This window comes from Sphaerodactylus townsendi, linkage group LG08 (genome assembly GCF_021028975.2).
Source record: "Sphaerodactylus townsendi isolate TG3544 linkage group LG08, MPM_Stown_v2.3, whole genome shotgun sequence".
Classification (NCBI taxonomy): domain Eukaryota; kingdom Metazoa; phylum Chordata; class Lepidosauria; order Squamata; family Sphaerodactylidae; genus Sphaerodactylus; species Sphaerodactylus townsendi.
The window spans coordinates 105,191,247-105,206,339 of NC_059432.1; the positions used below are offsets into that span (position 1 = coordinate 105,191,247).

The 15,093-nt window shown below is 47.9% G+C and overlaps 1 protein-coding gene across 8 annotated transcripts in view; it reads left to right on the forward strand.

Moving 5' to 3' along the window:
- The first annotated feature begins 2,751 nt into the window (after positions 1 to 2,751).
- Positions 2,752 to 15,093, forward strand: part of ATP11B (ATPase phospholipid transporting 11B (putative)) — a 113,885-nt gene continuing 101,543 nt past the window's right edge. For all 8 annotated transcript variants that reach the window (XM_048505223.1, XM_048505227.1, XM_048505224.1 and 5 more), the window contains exon 1: positions 2,752 to 3,066. In XM_048505223.1, the coding sequence (XP_048361180.1) occupies positions 3,040 to 3,066 (27 nt within the window). In that variant the 5' untranslated portion in view covers positions 2,752 to 3,039. The remainder of the gene's footprint in view (positions 3,067 to 15,093) is intronic.

Here is a 15,093-nt window from a genome sequence, read left to right on the forward strand (position 1 = left end):
TTTCAAGCTGTGCAGGGAGTAATACCATTTGCATGAAACTTTTTTAAAAGTTCTCTTTTAGTAGTGCAACTAACAGAGAACCTAAACAGTTATTCTAGAATGAGGCCAACTTATGACCTGAAATCATTATGCTCTAGTCCTTTGACTATTTTACAAACGTACACTTTAGTGTTGATTAAGTGATAGTTAGACCATTGCTACTATAACCTTCCTTCTATTCACAGCTAGTATTTCTATAAAGGCTGGAAGCTGTCTTAAGGGTCCTTCAGTGTCAGACAATGTTCTCAATTCCAGCCTTATCTGAAAATGAGGCAATAGCGGAGGGTTAAAGGTCTGGTTTCAGTATAACTTGATCAAATGAAATAATCAACCCTTTTTATACCAGCATTTTCATTGCTACTGAGTTACTCCTTTGCCAGGTTGAAATGTCGCTACCTGCTAGCGGTGTTTATTTGATAATTGTTACAAAAGGCAATCAAAGGGCAAAGCCTAGGATGTAAAAACTTCCCACAAAATTCTGAGATATAGTTTTGGCCTGTTCCTTTGATGCCAGTGCTGGAGTTGCTGTAAATCAGTTGGGTTGCACTTATGTACATAAATCAATGGGAGTGGATTACATCTACGTATTTTGATTCTTGAGGGTCTTTTTTTTTAAAAGACAGGCACCACTTACAGTACTCCAAAATCTTTGCGTGCGCTCAGCTCTCTTCCTGCTTTCTCTTTTAACAACAGCTCTCTAATCTTTCTTGGCTGTGCACACATGCCCACAAACTACATTATAAACTACTTCTTCAAAGGCACCCATTAGAGAACAGCTTAATACTTTGAGCTGAATAGCTATTGATAAAGCCCCAAGCCTTGGTGAGCACACAAAGCTATTTGCCCAGTTCCCCCGTGTAGCTGCTACCACAAAGGTGATCTCCTGAAAACAGCAGCAAACAAGTAATCTGGGCGTACCCAATCTGAGGCTGATTCCGCATGGGCTAAAAACAGCAGTGTGAAAACGGTGTGAAAACAGTATAAACCCTTTTACACTGTTTTAAACCCTTTTACACCATTTTCACACCGTTTTCACACTGCTGTTTTTGGCCCATGCAGAATCAGCCTCAGATTTTGAGAACAGGTAGTGGGCTCCACCATGAAACATCCACTAAGGTTGGGAGGGCATAGACCTCCACAAAATGGCTACCATGCAGGCTAGGGTTAGTCACAAAATGTTAGACAGTTCCAAGCCATGCATCCTCCTTTGATGGAGGCAGCTGTTTCAGAACAGGTGCTCCTTACAGACTCAAAGATGATGGTTCGTTGGCTCTTCTCCTCCAGTAGCTATTTGCTTTATGGAAGAAGGATGTGGTTGCCAGGAAACATAACAACTACTGTTGTCAGACTCCCATCGGGGCAGAGATTCCTCCATTTTGGGCCCCCTTCTCAGTACTATTGAACTGGACAGTGAGGGGACTAGGTCTCTGTCACTGGCAACACATCAACAGAAGTGATGTTACTATGTCGCTACGGGATGCTCTGGTGTTTGGGCAAAACTCTATGGTAAAAAGTGGACTCTAATCTGGAGAACCAGGTATGATGAGCGTCAGACTTTTATCTGGTGAACTGGATTTATTTCCTCACTCCTCTATATAAAGCCTGCTGGGTGACCTTGGTTCAGTCACAGTTCTCTCTTAACTCTTTCAGCGCCACCTACCTCACAGGTTGTGTGAACAGGAAGGGAAGGAGTTTGAATAAATCCAAAATCTTATTCCTCCACTAGGAGTTTGTAAGATGCTTTGAGACTGCTTATGATTAAGAAAAGCAGGGTATAAATCCAAACTCTCTCTCTTTTCAAGAATCTCTTCTAACTCCTTCATGGCTGTTCTTCCCAGTCTCCTTCTGCATTCTTGGTTTCAGACTCCCTTTTGATTGATGTTGAAACCAAGAAATAAAAAGTACTCTAAATATACACACAGAAATATATACATACACACATATGTGTACAGGTATTGATATATAGACACACACACATACACACAAACATATACATTTTAATATATGTATACATATATACACAGTCATACACACACACATATACATACATTTATACACACACACACATATATGCACACGTATACACACATATACATACATCCATACATATATATACACACACGCATATACACACATACATACATTTTAATATATGTATACATATACACACACAGAGAGACATTCATTTACATATATACACACACATATACACACATATACACACATACATTTATACATATATATTTACACGTATGCACACGCATATACATACATGCATACATGCATACATATATATATACACACACGCATATACACACACATACATACATTTAATATGTGTATACATATATACACACACACGCATCATTTACATATACACACAGACACACATATACATACACGTATACACACACATATACATACACGCATACACACGCACACGCATACACACACATACATATACATATACACACACGTGTGTGTGTGTGTATAAATTTATATATATATTTATATATATTGCTGTGAGCCACCCTAAGCCTAGCTGCTACCGGGAAAGGGCGGAGTGTAAATCAAAACCTTTCCCCGTCCCCGCGATGCCAACAAGCCCCTCCTCCTCTCCATCTCCGCTCCGCCCACTCCCCTCGGCCCCGCCCTTCCAATGCCCGCCCCTTCCGTCACTTCCTGGAGGCGGGGCGGACCGTGGGGGAGCCCCTTGGTGACGAAAGTGGGCGTGGCCGGCGGCTCCATGATGGCGGCGGGGCTGCAGCCGCGGCGCCTCCGGGGCTGTGCGTGGCGGCGGGACTTCCGCGTTGCTGCCGAGGGAAGCGCCCGGGCTCGGCGCTGATGGCTAGCGGCGGCGGCGGCGGCTCCAGAAACGGGCGGCGGCGGTGTCGGCGGCAACGTGGTCGGCGCTTTTGACCGGCAGGCGAAGGAAGCCGAGCCGCGCTCGCCGGGGGCAGGGACCCACCGCCAGGCCGGCCGGCTGGCTCTCTCGGGGGGATGTGGCGCTGGGTCCGCCAGCAGCTGGTAAGGAAGGGGGGGACGGACGAGGCGTGATGGAGCCGAGGGGGCTGCGCTGGGCTGGACCCCCCTCCAACCCCACATGGGGAAGGCGAAGCTGCTGCTGCTGGTGGGGGGGGGGTGTAGAAACCTCTCCTCAATCTCCCCCCCCCCCATTTTTCACTCTTGTAATTCCAGTTCAGGAGCATCTTAGAGGTGCAAAAGGAGGTGGTTTTTTTCGGGGGGGGGGCAATATGGATTTTCAAGAGTCAAAGATCCCTTCTAAGTTAGACTAATCCGTATTGTTGAAGAGCTTTTCTCTCCTTTGGAGGTGCAAAACAAGGCGTTTTGGGTGCGGGAGTATGACTTTTCATAACCCCCCCCCCAAAAAAAAACCCGCCTTGTTTGCACCTCCAAGAGAGAGAAAAGCTCTTCAACAATGCGAATTAGTCTAACTTAGAAGGGATCTTTGACTCTTGAAAACTCTTGACTTTTCATACCCCCCCCCCTTCTAAGTTAGACTAATTTGTATGGTTGAGGGAGCTTTTGTCTCCTTTAGAGGGACAAAGCAAGTTTTTTAGGGGGGGGGGGATCTGAGTTTCCAAGAGTTAAAGATCCTTTCTAAGTTAGACTAATTCATATTCGTGAGTTTTCTCTTTCTGCCCCCCCTCCCCATCTAAGGCTTTGCTGGAAGCAGCTGGCAGATGTTAAATCTATGACAAACCCCCCCCCCCCCTTCTGGCAAGATGGATTCTTTCTGGTGTTTTGTAGCTGTTAGAGAGATCTTCTAAGTTATTCCTCCCGACGGGTTTGTTATTACTCTATCAGGGATCCTCGGTGCGTGCCTCCACGTTTGCCGGCTCCCTTGATGGTCTGAATTGAGTAGTTGGTACAGCTTTTTAATGCAACAAATCAACTTTTCAGGGCAATAGATCAAAATGATTCATTACTGTAGGATTTTTCGCTGTCATCTGGGCTGCCTCTGGTGCATGTTCGTGCCCAGAACATTGGCTTGCATGGGCATATCCGAGGTGGATATCTCACACTGACATATTTACGTGTCTGAGATATTTACATGTCTGCTCCGTGAGGGGCTCAGATTTATCATATTCAGTTACAGCACGTCTCTGTAACTGTGCTTTGTCCTCTTTATGGCCAGTGTGGGGTGTTTATTCATTTATGTATTCTGGCCTCTGTAGGTTTTTTTTTTTAACAGATCTGCTTTTTCTGGGTTTCCACCTGGGGTCCTTTCAGAGAAATGGGATGGAAATATTTTCGACAAACCAGGTTTTTCCTTCCGAAGCTTTGCTCTCCTACCGTCGGTTTCGTTTCCTGCCACTCCTTTTCCGATGTCTACATTTCCTGCAGGGCCTTCCACCCCATAAAATGTTGTTAATTACTTCCCACAAAAAAATTTAGCTAATCCTGTTATCTGAGTCAGATAATTGAAACTACGTTAGACTTTGCAAAGGAGGGTAACGATTATGAAATGAAAACCTCACTGCTTCGATTCAAATAAAGCGCTTGAGACGAGTGAAATTAAATTAGTGGCGACCTGAGGTTTTGTTATTTTTAAATCGTGGAAGAACAGTTGGGATGGTACTGTTTCCTCGCACACGCCGGTGCCGCTTACTGAGTAACAGTGGGTAGAAACAGCTCTAAAGGGGCTCCGGTTTCACACGTCATTCCTATAGTTGATCCTTTTAATTGGGGGACGCTGGGGACCGAATCTGGGGCCCTCTTGCATTTAGAACACCGGCTGTACCACCAAACTCTGGTCCTTCCCTTCATTATTGAGTTCTGGGCTCCTAAGGATCTCAAGATACGATCACACAAAAATCCCTGCCTTCGGGCTTGACGCGTGCCAGGAAAACAATCTTTTCCCTCGCGGAGGCTGTTCCGTCAGGGTGTAACCCCCCATCCCCAGTGGTCTGTTCTCTCCTTGCAAAGCCTGTCGTGATTTCTTGAGGGTTGAGTTTAAGGTGCTAAAAGCCCATACCTGCGAATGTGAGGCTTGCATGTGACCCATATGTGTCTGCAAGCCCAGGCACACTTGCTGGAGAGCACGGATTTGCTGCCGCTCCCTGGGGAGAGTTCGTTCCTTGTCATGCATGAATCAACCCTTCCGGTTGTGTGTTCTGGGACTCTCCCTATACCTCCTTGTTCTGTTGCATACCCATTGGCCCCCATAGAAAGTGGGACTAGGGACTAGGAACATTTGGAAGAAAAATAAGGTTTTCTGGGTAATCACAGAGATCTTTCAAGTTAAAGGAAGTTATGCAAAGAGCCGCTGAGAACAAGCTCAGCCTTTTAACCAAGACTTCAAAAATCAACATCCAGAGATTTCACTGTCGTCGTCAATAACAATAATTTTTATTTCTACAGTGTAACGATTTGGATCAGACTTCTGCACTGTTACTTTTTGAATGTGTATTGCAATTTGGTAAAATAAGTTTGTTCTGAGCAGTGCATTTGGCCTGTAAGGAAAGAAAACCCAGTTCTAGTCACCATCTCATTTCTCAATCCGCCAGCTCTTGAACGTTGACGAGTTGCGTGTGGTTTTAAAACAAACCACAGCCTTCTCGTGTTTTGTTACAAAAGGCTAGCTTCGAACATACTACTGGAAGGGAGCTTTCTCCCCTCATGCGCCGTGCATTTGCATAATAAGTACAGTAAAATACAGTAACCGAGATAAGTCTGCAAGCTATTCACAAGAGAAGTCAACATCCAGGTATCGATTTCCTCTTTATGAATTGTCCATGATATAAACTGCAGTAGCACTTAATGGCGTTTCTGTAATTTATAGAACGCTCCTCACTGAATGAAGAGAAAACGCTTCAAGCATTTCATAAGACGCTCCCATTATGCTTTTACAATTAGCTTGTTTTGTGATTGATTATGTCTGGATGAGTTTTCGCTTCAGAGGGGAGAGTTAAAGCGGCATGCCGTGATTTGTTCCAATACTCCTAGGATGTTTACATAATCATGTTTCGAGCCGTTTAAAAAGGAGGCCCACCTTTTGGCAAAGGAACGAAGAGGTTGGCCTAATTAAACTATTTGAGGCGTAGATCTGCAACTTATGTTGATGGTCAATTACGCTGTCTGTTTGGGGGGGGGGGGGTTGACGCTGGAGCCATATTGTACCGAAAGGGAACAGCCTTTATGGAATTGCTGGGGAATTATTTCCGTTCCCCGCCCCCCGCAGCTGCCCCCTTGCCTTGTCTAGCAAGATGGATTCTGTCTGGTGTATTGTAGCTGTTAAGTCATTAGTCCTGACTGCTTTATTACGACTCTATCAGGAATCATCAGTGCATGCGTACACATTTACCAGCTACTTGATAGTCTGAGTTGAGCAGCTGGTAGCGTTTTAATGCAATAAACTGCAAACTCCACATCAGGAAACAGATGATACCCTCTGAGAAATAATTGAATGGCTCCTTTGAGTCTAAGGCACCAGAGGAGCTTGTCTTGATTCATCTCTGTATGATTTTTTTTTACTGTAGTTGGGGCTGCTTCCTGTGTACGTTCACGCCCATAACACTGACTTGCACAGATGCATGGGCGTATCCGAGGGGGAAATCTCGCAACGAAATCTGTGGGGGCTGCTTTAAATGCCTGCTCTGTGAGGGGCTCAGATCTATCGTATTCGTTTATGGCACGTGTCTTTAACTGCGCTTTGTTCTATTTACGGCCAATGCGGGGTGTTTATTCAATTATGTATTCTGGTCACTTGCATGTGATGAAGCAATGATCTCTAAAGATATTTGTGAGGTGCCTTGAGATATCCAGCGTAGCCCAGTGGTTAGAGTTTCAGATTCTCGCTCTGCCTTGGAAGTTGAATGGATGAGTTACACTCGCTCGGCCTAATCTGTCCTTTATGGCAGGGGTCTTCAACTTCTGGGCTTCCAGACATTCATGGATGAATACAGTTCGCATAAGTCCCTGCTAGCATGGCCAGTTGACAGAACTGATGGGAATTGCGGTTCATGAACATTTGGAGGGCCACGGGCTGGAAAACTCCTGCTTTGTAGTATTGTGAGTGTAAAGGCTGGAAATGACAACGTTGTTAGCTGGTTCAGGACCCCATTGTAGAGAAAAGAAGAGGAAGAGTTTGGATTTATATCCCTCCTTTCTCTCCTGTAGGAGACTCAAAGGGGCTTACAATCTCCTTGCCCTTCCCCCCTCACCAAATAAAACACCCTGTGAGGTGGGTAAGGCTGAGAGAGCTCCGAAAAACTGTGACTAGCCCAAGGTCACCCAGCTGGCGTGTGTGGGAGTGCACAGGCTAATCTGAATTCCCCAGATAAGCCTCCACAACTCAAGCGGCAGAGCTGGGAATCAAACCCAGTTCCTCCAGATCAGAGTCCATCTGCTCTTGGCCACTGCTCTTAGCCACTACGCCACTGCTGCTCCTGAGTAAAGCAGAGTATAAATGAAGTAAATTAAGTTAGGTATGATAGAACCAGATACTATTCTACTGTAAACTTGGGCCTAAGAGCCAGACCTTGTACAGACAATTAAGTTTGTCTGCCGTAGCTAAATTGTGGGATGTCTTGCCACAGGTTGTGGTGATGGCTGCCAACATGGAAAGCTTTATGAGGGGACTGGATGTGTTCAAGGAAGACGGGGCTATCCATGGATACTAGTCATGAAGCATGCCTCTTCTCTCCAGTACCAGAGGAGCATGCTTATTATATTAGGTGGTGTGGACTTCCTGGAGGCTAGCTGTAGCTGGACTTCCTGGAGGTTAGAACTAGGGTAGCCAGGATGTTATTAAAGGCAAAAAAAAACCCCTGGCTTTTGTTTAATTCTAGAGCAATACCCATTTAGCAGGGTTCACCATGGTACCTGCTGAAACTTTTTCTGACGCCCTCCAGGTGCTTTTAGGAAGTCTCCAGGGCCAGGTGGGGCTTTTGGCCAGCAAGTTGTCTGATTGACTATTGGCAATTTGATTTGGCTGTGCAGGTTTTTTTTTTCAAATGTTGCTTTGGCAGCAGCGTCCACTATAGCACAAGGATCTGCACTATGTTACTGAAGTTAAGTTGTGGCAATCGTTCCACTTCCTGTGGCAGCCATTTCTGTTGCTGTGCCCCCTCCCATCCCATGTGAGAATTCCAGAGGTGTTTGGGGACCCTTGACCGAGAATATTATGCTTCTGTTGTCGTACTAAGAAGCCTCGCATCCTGTGCTTTGATGGTGTGTTCCGGCATGGCAGAGGGTTGGACTTGATGGCCCTTGTGGTCTCTTCCAACTCTATGATTCTATGATTCGCTTCCAACTCTATGATTCTCCTTTGTCCTTTGAGAGCACTTTCTTGGGCAGGTGTCGCGTTTCAAGGTGCAAAAAAGATATTGACAACCCCAACCCCCCCCCCCCCCCCCCCCCCCCCCCCCCCCCCCCCCCCCCCCCCCCCCCCCCCCCCCCCCCCCCCCCCCCCCCCCCCCCCCCCCCCCCCCCCCCCCCCCCCCCCCCCCCCCCCCCCCCCCCCCCCCCCCCCCCCCCCCCCCCCCCCCCCCCCCCCCCCCCCCCCCCCCCCCCCCGCCAGCCGTGTTGAAGGTGAGGAAGTGCCTGTTGGTCAGGAAGTTCAGAGCATTAAAGGTTGCTTAAGTGAAAGATCTTCGAAAGGCTGTTGTAGTTAAACTTTCCTAAATAGGGAAGAGCAGCTACCGGTTGAGTCTGGGAGTAGATGACCAGGTAGTTTTGGTCAAGGCCTCCTTCCTTTATTACCGTGGCGGATTCAGATTTGAAAAGATACCAAAAGAGCAGGTTGGGAAACAGTCAGTGGATAATTGAAGCAGTGCTGATGCAAAAAGAAGATATATTACACTTGGCAGCGATGTTGAACCGCAGCCAAGCCTTGGGATTTATTTGTATGTGCTGTCAAGTCAGAGCTGATTTATGGTGACCCCGTTGGGTTTTTAAGGCAAGAGATGTTCAGAAGTGGCCGTTGGCCACTTCTTTGTGGACTAGGAGTTTTTGGGAAACAGTGAGTGGCCCATGGTCACCCAGGAGGCTTCATGGGCAGGAGGGGGGGAATCAGTTTGCCAGATCAGAATCCACTACGTTTAACCACTACGCCATTTTGGCTCTCGGGATTTGCAGATGGCTTAAACAAACGAAGGGTGGCTGAATGCGAGCTGTCAAGACGGTGGCCGTCAGTGCAGGATTTTCTAGTGCTTAGTGGCTAAGTGAGTTCACAGGTGCAGGGTGTGTTCATTTGAGCTTATCTGTTCTAGGCTGTTTCCCAGGACAGCAGTTAATTGGGGAGATCTGCCACAACTGGAAAGGTCTGGGTGGGAGGGGAGTTTGCTCCAAGCCTGGAAAGTCCAGACAAAACAGCCTCTGGATTGGTCAGTTATGGCCAGTATCTTGCATAAAGACTCATCATGGGACCTTGTCCGTCCCGTGCCCCCCACTGCAGAGAAAGAACTTTATGGATGCCTAACAACTTATACTTCAACAACTGGGCTGGTAGGGCTCTGTGAGTATTTAGAGAGAGCCTTTTTCTGTTTTTATATGTTTCCTGTCTCTGCCAAACTATAATTCTGTTTGCTTTAAGTCACATTTCTTCAGTAAAGCTATATTTACTGGTGTGAGTTACCGACCAAATCCAGTGTTGCAAGGTTGCATTACTGAGTGCCACAAATACAAGCAGCAGTGGCGTAGGAGGTTAAGAGCCCGTGTATCTAATCTGGAGGAACCGGGTTTGATTCCCCGCTCTGCCGCCTGAGCTGTGGAGGCTTATCTGGGGAATTCAGATTAGCCTGTGCACTCCCACACACGCCAGTTGGGTGACCTTGGGCTAGTCACAGCTTCTCGGAGGCAGCTCTCTCAGCCCCACCCACCTCACAGGGTGTTTGTTGTGAGGGGGGAAGGGCAAGGAGATTGTCAGCCCCTTTGAGTCTCCTGCAGGAGAGAAAGGGGGGATATAAATCCAAACTCTTCTTCTATATCAGCTCTGATAAAAAACCTCAGGCACACATGGGAGCTCAGGAACCAGGTGGAATCATAGAGTTGGAAGAGACCACAAGGGCCATCAAGTATAACCCACTGCAATGCAGGAACGCACAATCAAAGCACTCCTGACAGATGGCCATCCAGTCTCTGTTGAAGAGCCTCCAAAGAGGAAAACTCCACCACACTCCGAGGTAGCACATTCCACCGTCGAACAGCCCTGATGGTCAGGAAGTTCTTCCTAATATTTAGTGTAAATCTCTTTTCTCACAGTTTGAATCCATTCCTCTGTGTTCTAGTTTCTGGAGCAGCAGCAGCAGAAGAAGAGTAGTTTGGATTTCTATCCCCCCTTTCTCTCCTTGTAGGAGACTCAAAGGGGCTTACAATCTCCTTGCCCTGCCCCCCTCACAACAAACACCCTGTGAGGTGGATTGGGCTGAGAGAGCTCCGAAAAGCTGTGACTAGCCCAAGGTCACCCAGCTGGCATGTGTGGGAGTGCACAGGCTAATCTGAATTCCCCAGATAAGCCTCCACAACTCAAGCGGCAGAGCTGGGAATCAAACCCGGTTAATCCAGATCAGAGTGCACCTGCTCTTAGCCACTGCTCTTAGCCACTATGCCACTGCTCGCTCTCTCTTCGACATGACATCCCTTCGAATATTTAAACAAGGCTATTTAAATGGTCCGTAGGCTTCTTTGACTGGTTAAGGGAGATCCACCGCCCCATAAGTCCAAGAGCTGGTAAGCTGAAGACCTCTCCAACCGCTCAGACGATCCTAGCGGGGCTGAGAGAAGACACTGCATGGCGTTGGGATCTTATCGCGGAGCAGAGATCTGAGTGAGTCGGCCAAGGGTCAGCTGCTTCCGCTGATCAGTCAGGGAAACTCAGCATTGCGTGGTTCTTTCTGGATTGAGCCCCGTACATGTGTTTTCTTTCCTTAAACCCAAATGTGGGAGTGTGCAGGTGAGGTCAGATTTGGTGAGAGTGAGCATTTCATTCAGCAGCACCAGGCAGAGTTGACAATCTGATAAGAGTTCAGGGAGCAGCAGTGGCGCAGTGGCTAAGAGCAGTGGCTAAGAGCAGATGTACTCTGATCTGGAGGAACCGGGTTTGATTCTCAGCTCTGCTGCTTGAGTGGTGGAGGCTTATCTGGGGAATTCAGATTAGCCTGTGCACTCCCACATACGCCAGCTGGGTAACCTTGGGCTAGTCACAGCTCTATGGAGCTCTCTCAGCCCCACCCACCTCACAGGGTGTTTGTTATGAGGGGGAAGGGCAAGGAGATTGTCAGCCCCTTTGAGTCTCCTACAGGAGAGAAAGGGGGGATATAAATCCAAACTCCTCCTCTTCTTCTTCTTCTTTAAAAACTGAATTATTTGTAGGTTTTAGCTAATGTAGAATAGAATCGTAGAGTTGGAAGGGGTTATCCAGGCTGACCCCCTGCTCCGTGCAGGATCAGCCTAAAGCCGTGGTGACGAACCTATGGCACACCAGATGTTCATGGACTACAATTCCCATCAGCCCCTGCCAGCGTGGCAAATTGGCCGTGCTGGCAGGGGTTGATGGGAATTGTAGTCCATGAACATCCGGAGTGCCATAGGTTCGCCAACACTGGCCTAAAGCATCATTGACAAGCATTCATCCAGCTGTTGCTTGAAGACCAGTGAGGGGGAGATTGCCACAACTCAAGGCAGCCAATTACTCTTAGTGTAATAAAAATTTGCTCAATACCCCGTCAGTGTTATCCTTAACTTCTAGCCATTATTGCGAGTCCTGTCCTCTGCTGCCAACAGGAACAGCGTGATGAGGTGGTTAAGAGCAGGTGGGTTCTACTCTGGAGAACCAGGTTTGATTCCCCACTCCTCCACCTGAGTGGCAAAGGCTTATCTGGAGAACCAGATGTGTTTCCGCTCTCCTACATTCCTGCTGGGTGACCTTGGGCTAGTCACAGTTCTCTCAGAACTCTCTCAGCCCCACCTACCTCACAAGGCGTCTGTTGTGGGGAGAGGAAGGGAAAGGAGCTTGTCGGCCACCTTGAGTCTCCTTACAGGAGAGAAAGGTGGGGTATAAATCCAAACCCTTCTTCTTCTCTTGTCCCTTCCCTCCTTTAAGGGACAGCCCTTCGAATGCTTAAAGAGATCAGTCCTATCCCCCCTCAACCTCCTCCTCTCCAGACTAAGCGTTCCCAAGTCCCTCAGCCTTTTCTCATAGAGCTTGGTCTCCAGGCCCCTAACATCAGTGGTGGGATTCAGCCGGTTCACACCACTTCGGCAGAACCGGTTGTTAAAATGGCCCTTGTAAACAACCAGTTGTTACCTTATTCGAATCCCACCATCGGAACCGGTTGTTAAATTATTTGAATCGCACCACTGCCCAACATCCTCACTGTTCTCTGCATCCTGTCCCCGTCTTCCCGAAAATGGGAACACAGCAGACTTTTCAGCATAAAGACAGATTTACCTGAGCGACCACTCATTGAGGAGTGACCAAGCATGAAAATGTGGTCGGCGTTCCATGCCGCTCCTTGCCCCACAGAGCCTTCTCAGTGGGGCCTGCTAGAGTTCCTTGTTTACATGTGAGGAGGTACCCCACTACACAGCCTGCCTTCCCCCACTTCCGAGTTGCTGCCCATCCACGCCAAGAATGAAAATTGCGGTTTCTGGGTTTTTAAAAATCCCTTTAAATGTAATGTTGCTATTCCTGATTTTGATATTCGATATCATTCTTTGGGGGGGGGGGGTTAAGGAAATGCTGGCCGATCCCTGCGAGAAGTAGCCCCCTCCCCCCGGCAGGGGTCGGTGGCCCACGTTTCCCTCAAAAACAAAAGGAATGGCAGGAGCCTGCACAATATCGATATAAGAAATATTATTATTGCATTGAAAGGGTTAAAAACACACACCCTGAAACAGCAATCTTCATTCTTGGCTTGAATGGGGGAGCGACCCGGATGGAGCGAAAGCCTGAAGCGAGAGGAAATATTGGGGTTTCCTGCTCACTAACTGGGGTTCCTAGAGTCAGTGACACCGTAAGTGTAAGCGCGTCTGTGCAGAAATCCCTGCCGCGAAGGAAACGTCCCCTCTCTGCACGCAGAGCAGCAGGGTATGATCAACCTAAATCTTCTGTGTAATCAGAATGACTGGTGGAGAAATGGAAATAAAGCAGGTTGTCAGTGCGTTTGCCACTATGAGACATGAGAACTGTTCTTAGGTGTTCAAGCTGGAATGAGAACTCTTTAATCATTCTGATGCCATAAGCAGAAAGGAGGCTTGCCACATCTGTGAGGGTTTTCATGTAATAAGAGTGTTAGAACTGGAGCTACAGTAAGGAAGGGATGAAATCAATAATAGGAAACTCCAGAGGTTCTAGACCAGGGGTCTTCAACCTGCGGCTTTCCAGATGTTCATGGACTACAATTCCCATCAGCCCCAGATGTTTATGGACTACAAATCCCATCAGAACCAATTGGCCATGCTGGCAGGGACTGATGAGATTTGTAGTCCATAAACATCTGGAGAGCCACAGGTTGCAGACCCCTCTTCTAGACTTAACAGCAGAGTGGTCAAACTGTCCTCTCCTCCAAAAAAATCCCTGAAGTACAATTGGAACAACTGCGAAGGTGAACATATGACTCATACACAACTGACTCAGACCCAGTGATGGGATTCAGCCGGTTCGCACCACTTCGGCAGAACCGGTTGTTAAAATGGTGCTTGTAAACAACCAGTTGTTAAATTATTTGAATCCCATCACTGCTCAGGCCCCTGGTCCATCAGACTGGCAGCAGCTCTCCAAGATCTGAGGAGAAATCTTTGGCATCACCCAATACCTGGCCCTTTGAACTGGAGTCGCTGGGGGTCAAACCCGAGACCTTCCGCATTTAAGGCTCCAAGGCAGATATTATTCCACCATTATTGAGAGCCATAAGCACTCTTTCTCTCCCCTGAGCCGAGAGGATGGATCTCCTTTGTTGTAAAGAGCTGCGCTTTCCCCACCGGCTTTCTGGAGAGGCAGGAAGTAAACTTCAGTTTCCTGTTGCCCACGGGAGACCCCTCATCCTTCCTCAGTTTTGGATACTTCTGACGAGCAGGGCAGATGTTCTCCTTTGCTTAGAGGAGAAGGCCCCTTCATGGTACGTGTCTGAAGGTCGTTTCCAACACACATGAATTCATCTTATGCTGAATCATATCATTGGTCCATCAAAGCCAGTTTTGCCCATTTAGAATGGCAGCGGGTCTCCAGGGTCTCGGAAAGAGGACTTTCATATGGCACGGCACCCAGTCATTTTAGTTGGAGATGCTGGGGTTGGAACCTGGTATCTTCTCCGCGTGCCGGGCAGATGCTGAGCCGCTGAGCCGCGGCCCCTTCCACGACGGCTGTGGTGTCCCATGTGAAACAGACCTTGCATTAAAGTCATTTTGAGAATGGATGCTGTTGAGGGAAGCCGTCCCCTCCGTCACCTGAGAGCGCGTCATGTGCGCCGTGAACAGTTTTGTTTGGCTCAAGTGCCGCCGTAACCTTAGACGAAAAACCTTGGTTCACCTTCTCTCCTTCGGAAGAACGCTGACCCGGCTGGGCCTTTGCGTGAACGGCTGAGATAGAGAGCCCTGTTCAAAGGAACCTGGACATTGCTTATCACCAAGGAAGGAGTCTGTGAGCTCCTGTCGAGTTCTTTTACCTGACCGAACATCTCAAGTGTTGCATAACCGGCGAGGTGCAGCTGTTTGTGCAGCCAAACCCAGCCAAGTGTGTTTGTGTGTGTGTGTATGGAGGAGGAGGGGGCCTCATTAGCAATCCCCGGCTCACCAATGCAGATTGTGTCCACGGGAGAGTTAGTTGCGAAGCTTCACGTGGCGTTTGAAACGGGAAATTATCTCATCAGGTGCAGACACGGCGCTCGATACGGCAGGAGGGGGAAACCTGGGATGGCTCTCTCTGCTATCATGAATCGGAAGACTTTGCAAGCATTGCAGAGGAAACTTCTGCTTTGCATGGCGATGACTCTCAAAAGCCGGACTAAAAGCGGACCTAAGCAGATATCTTTTTTTTAAGGTGCCTACCTTCACTTTGCTGGTTGAGCTTCTTGGATTTTACCCCTTTTT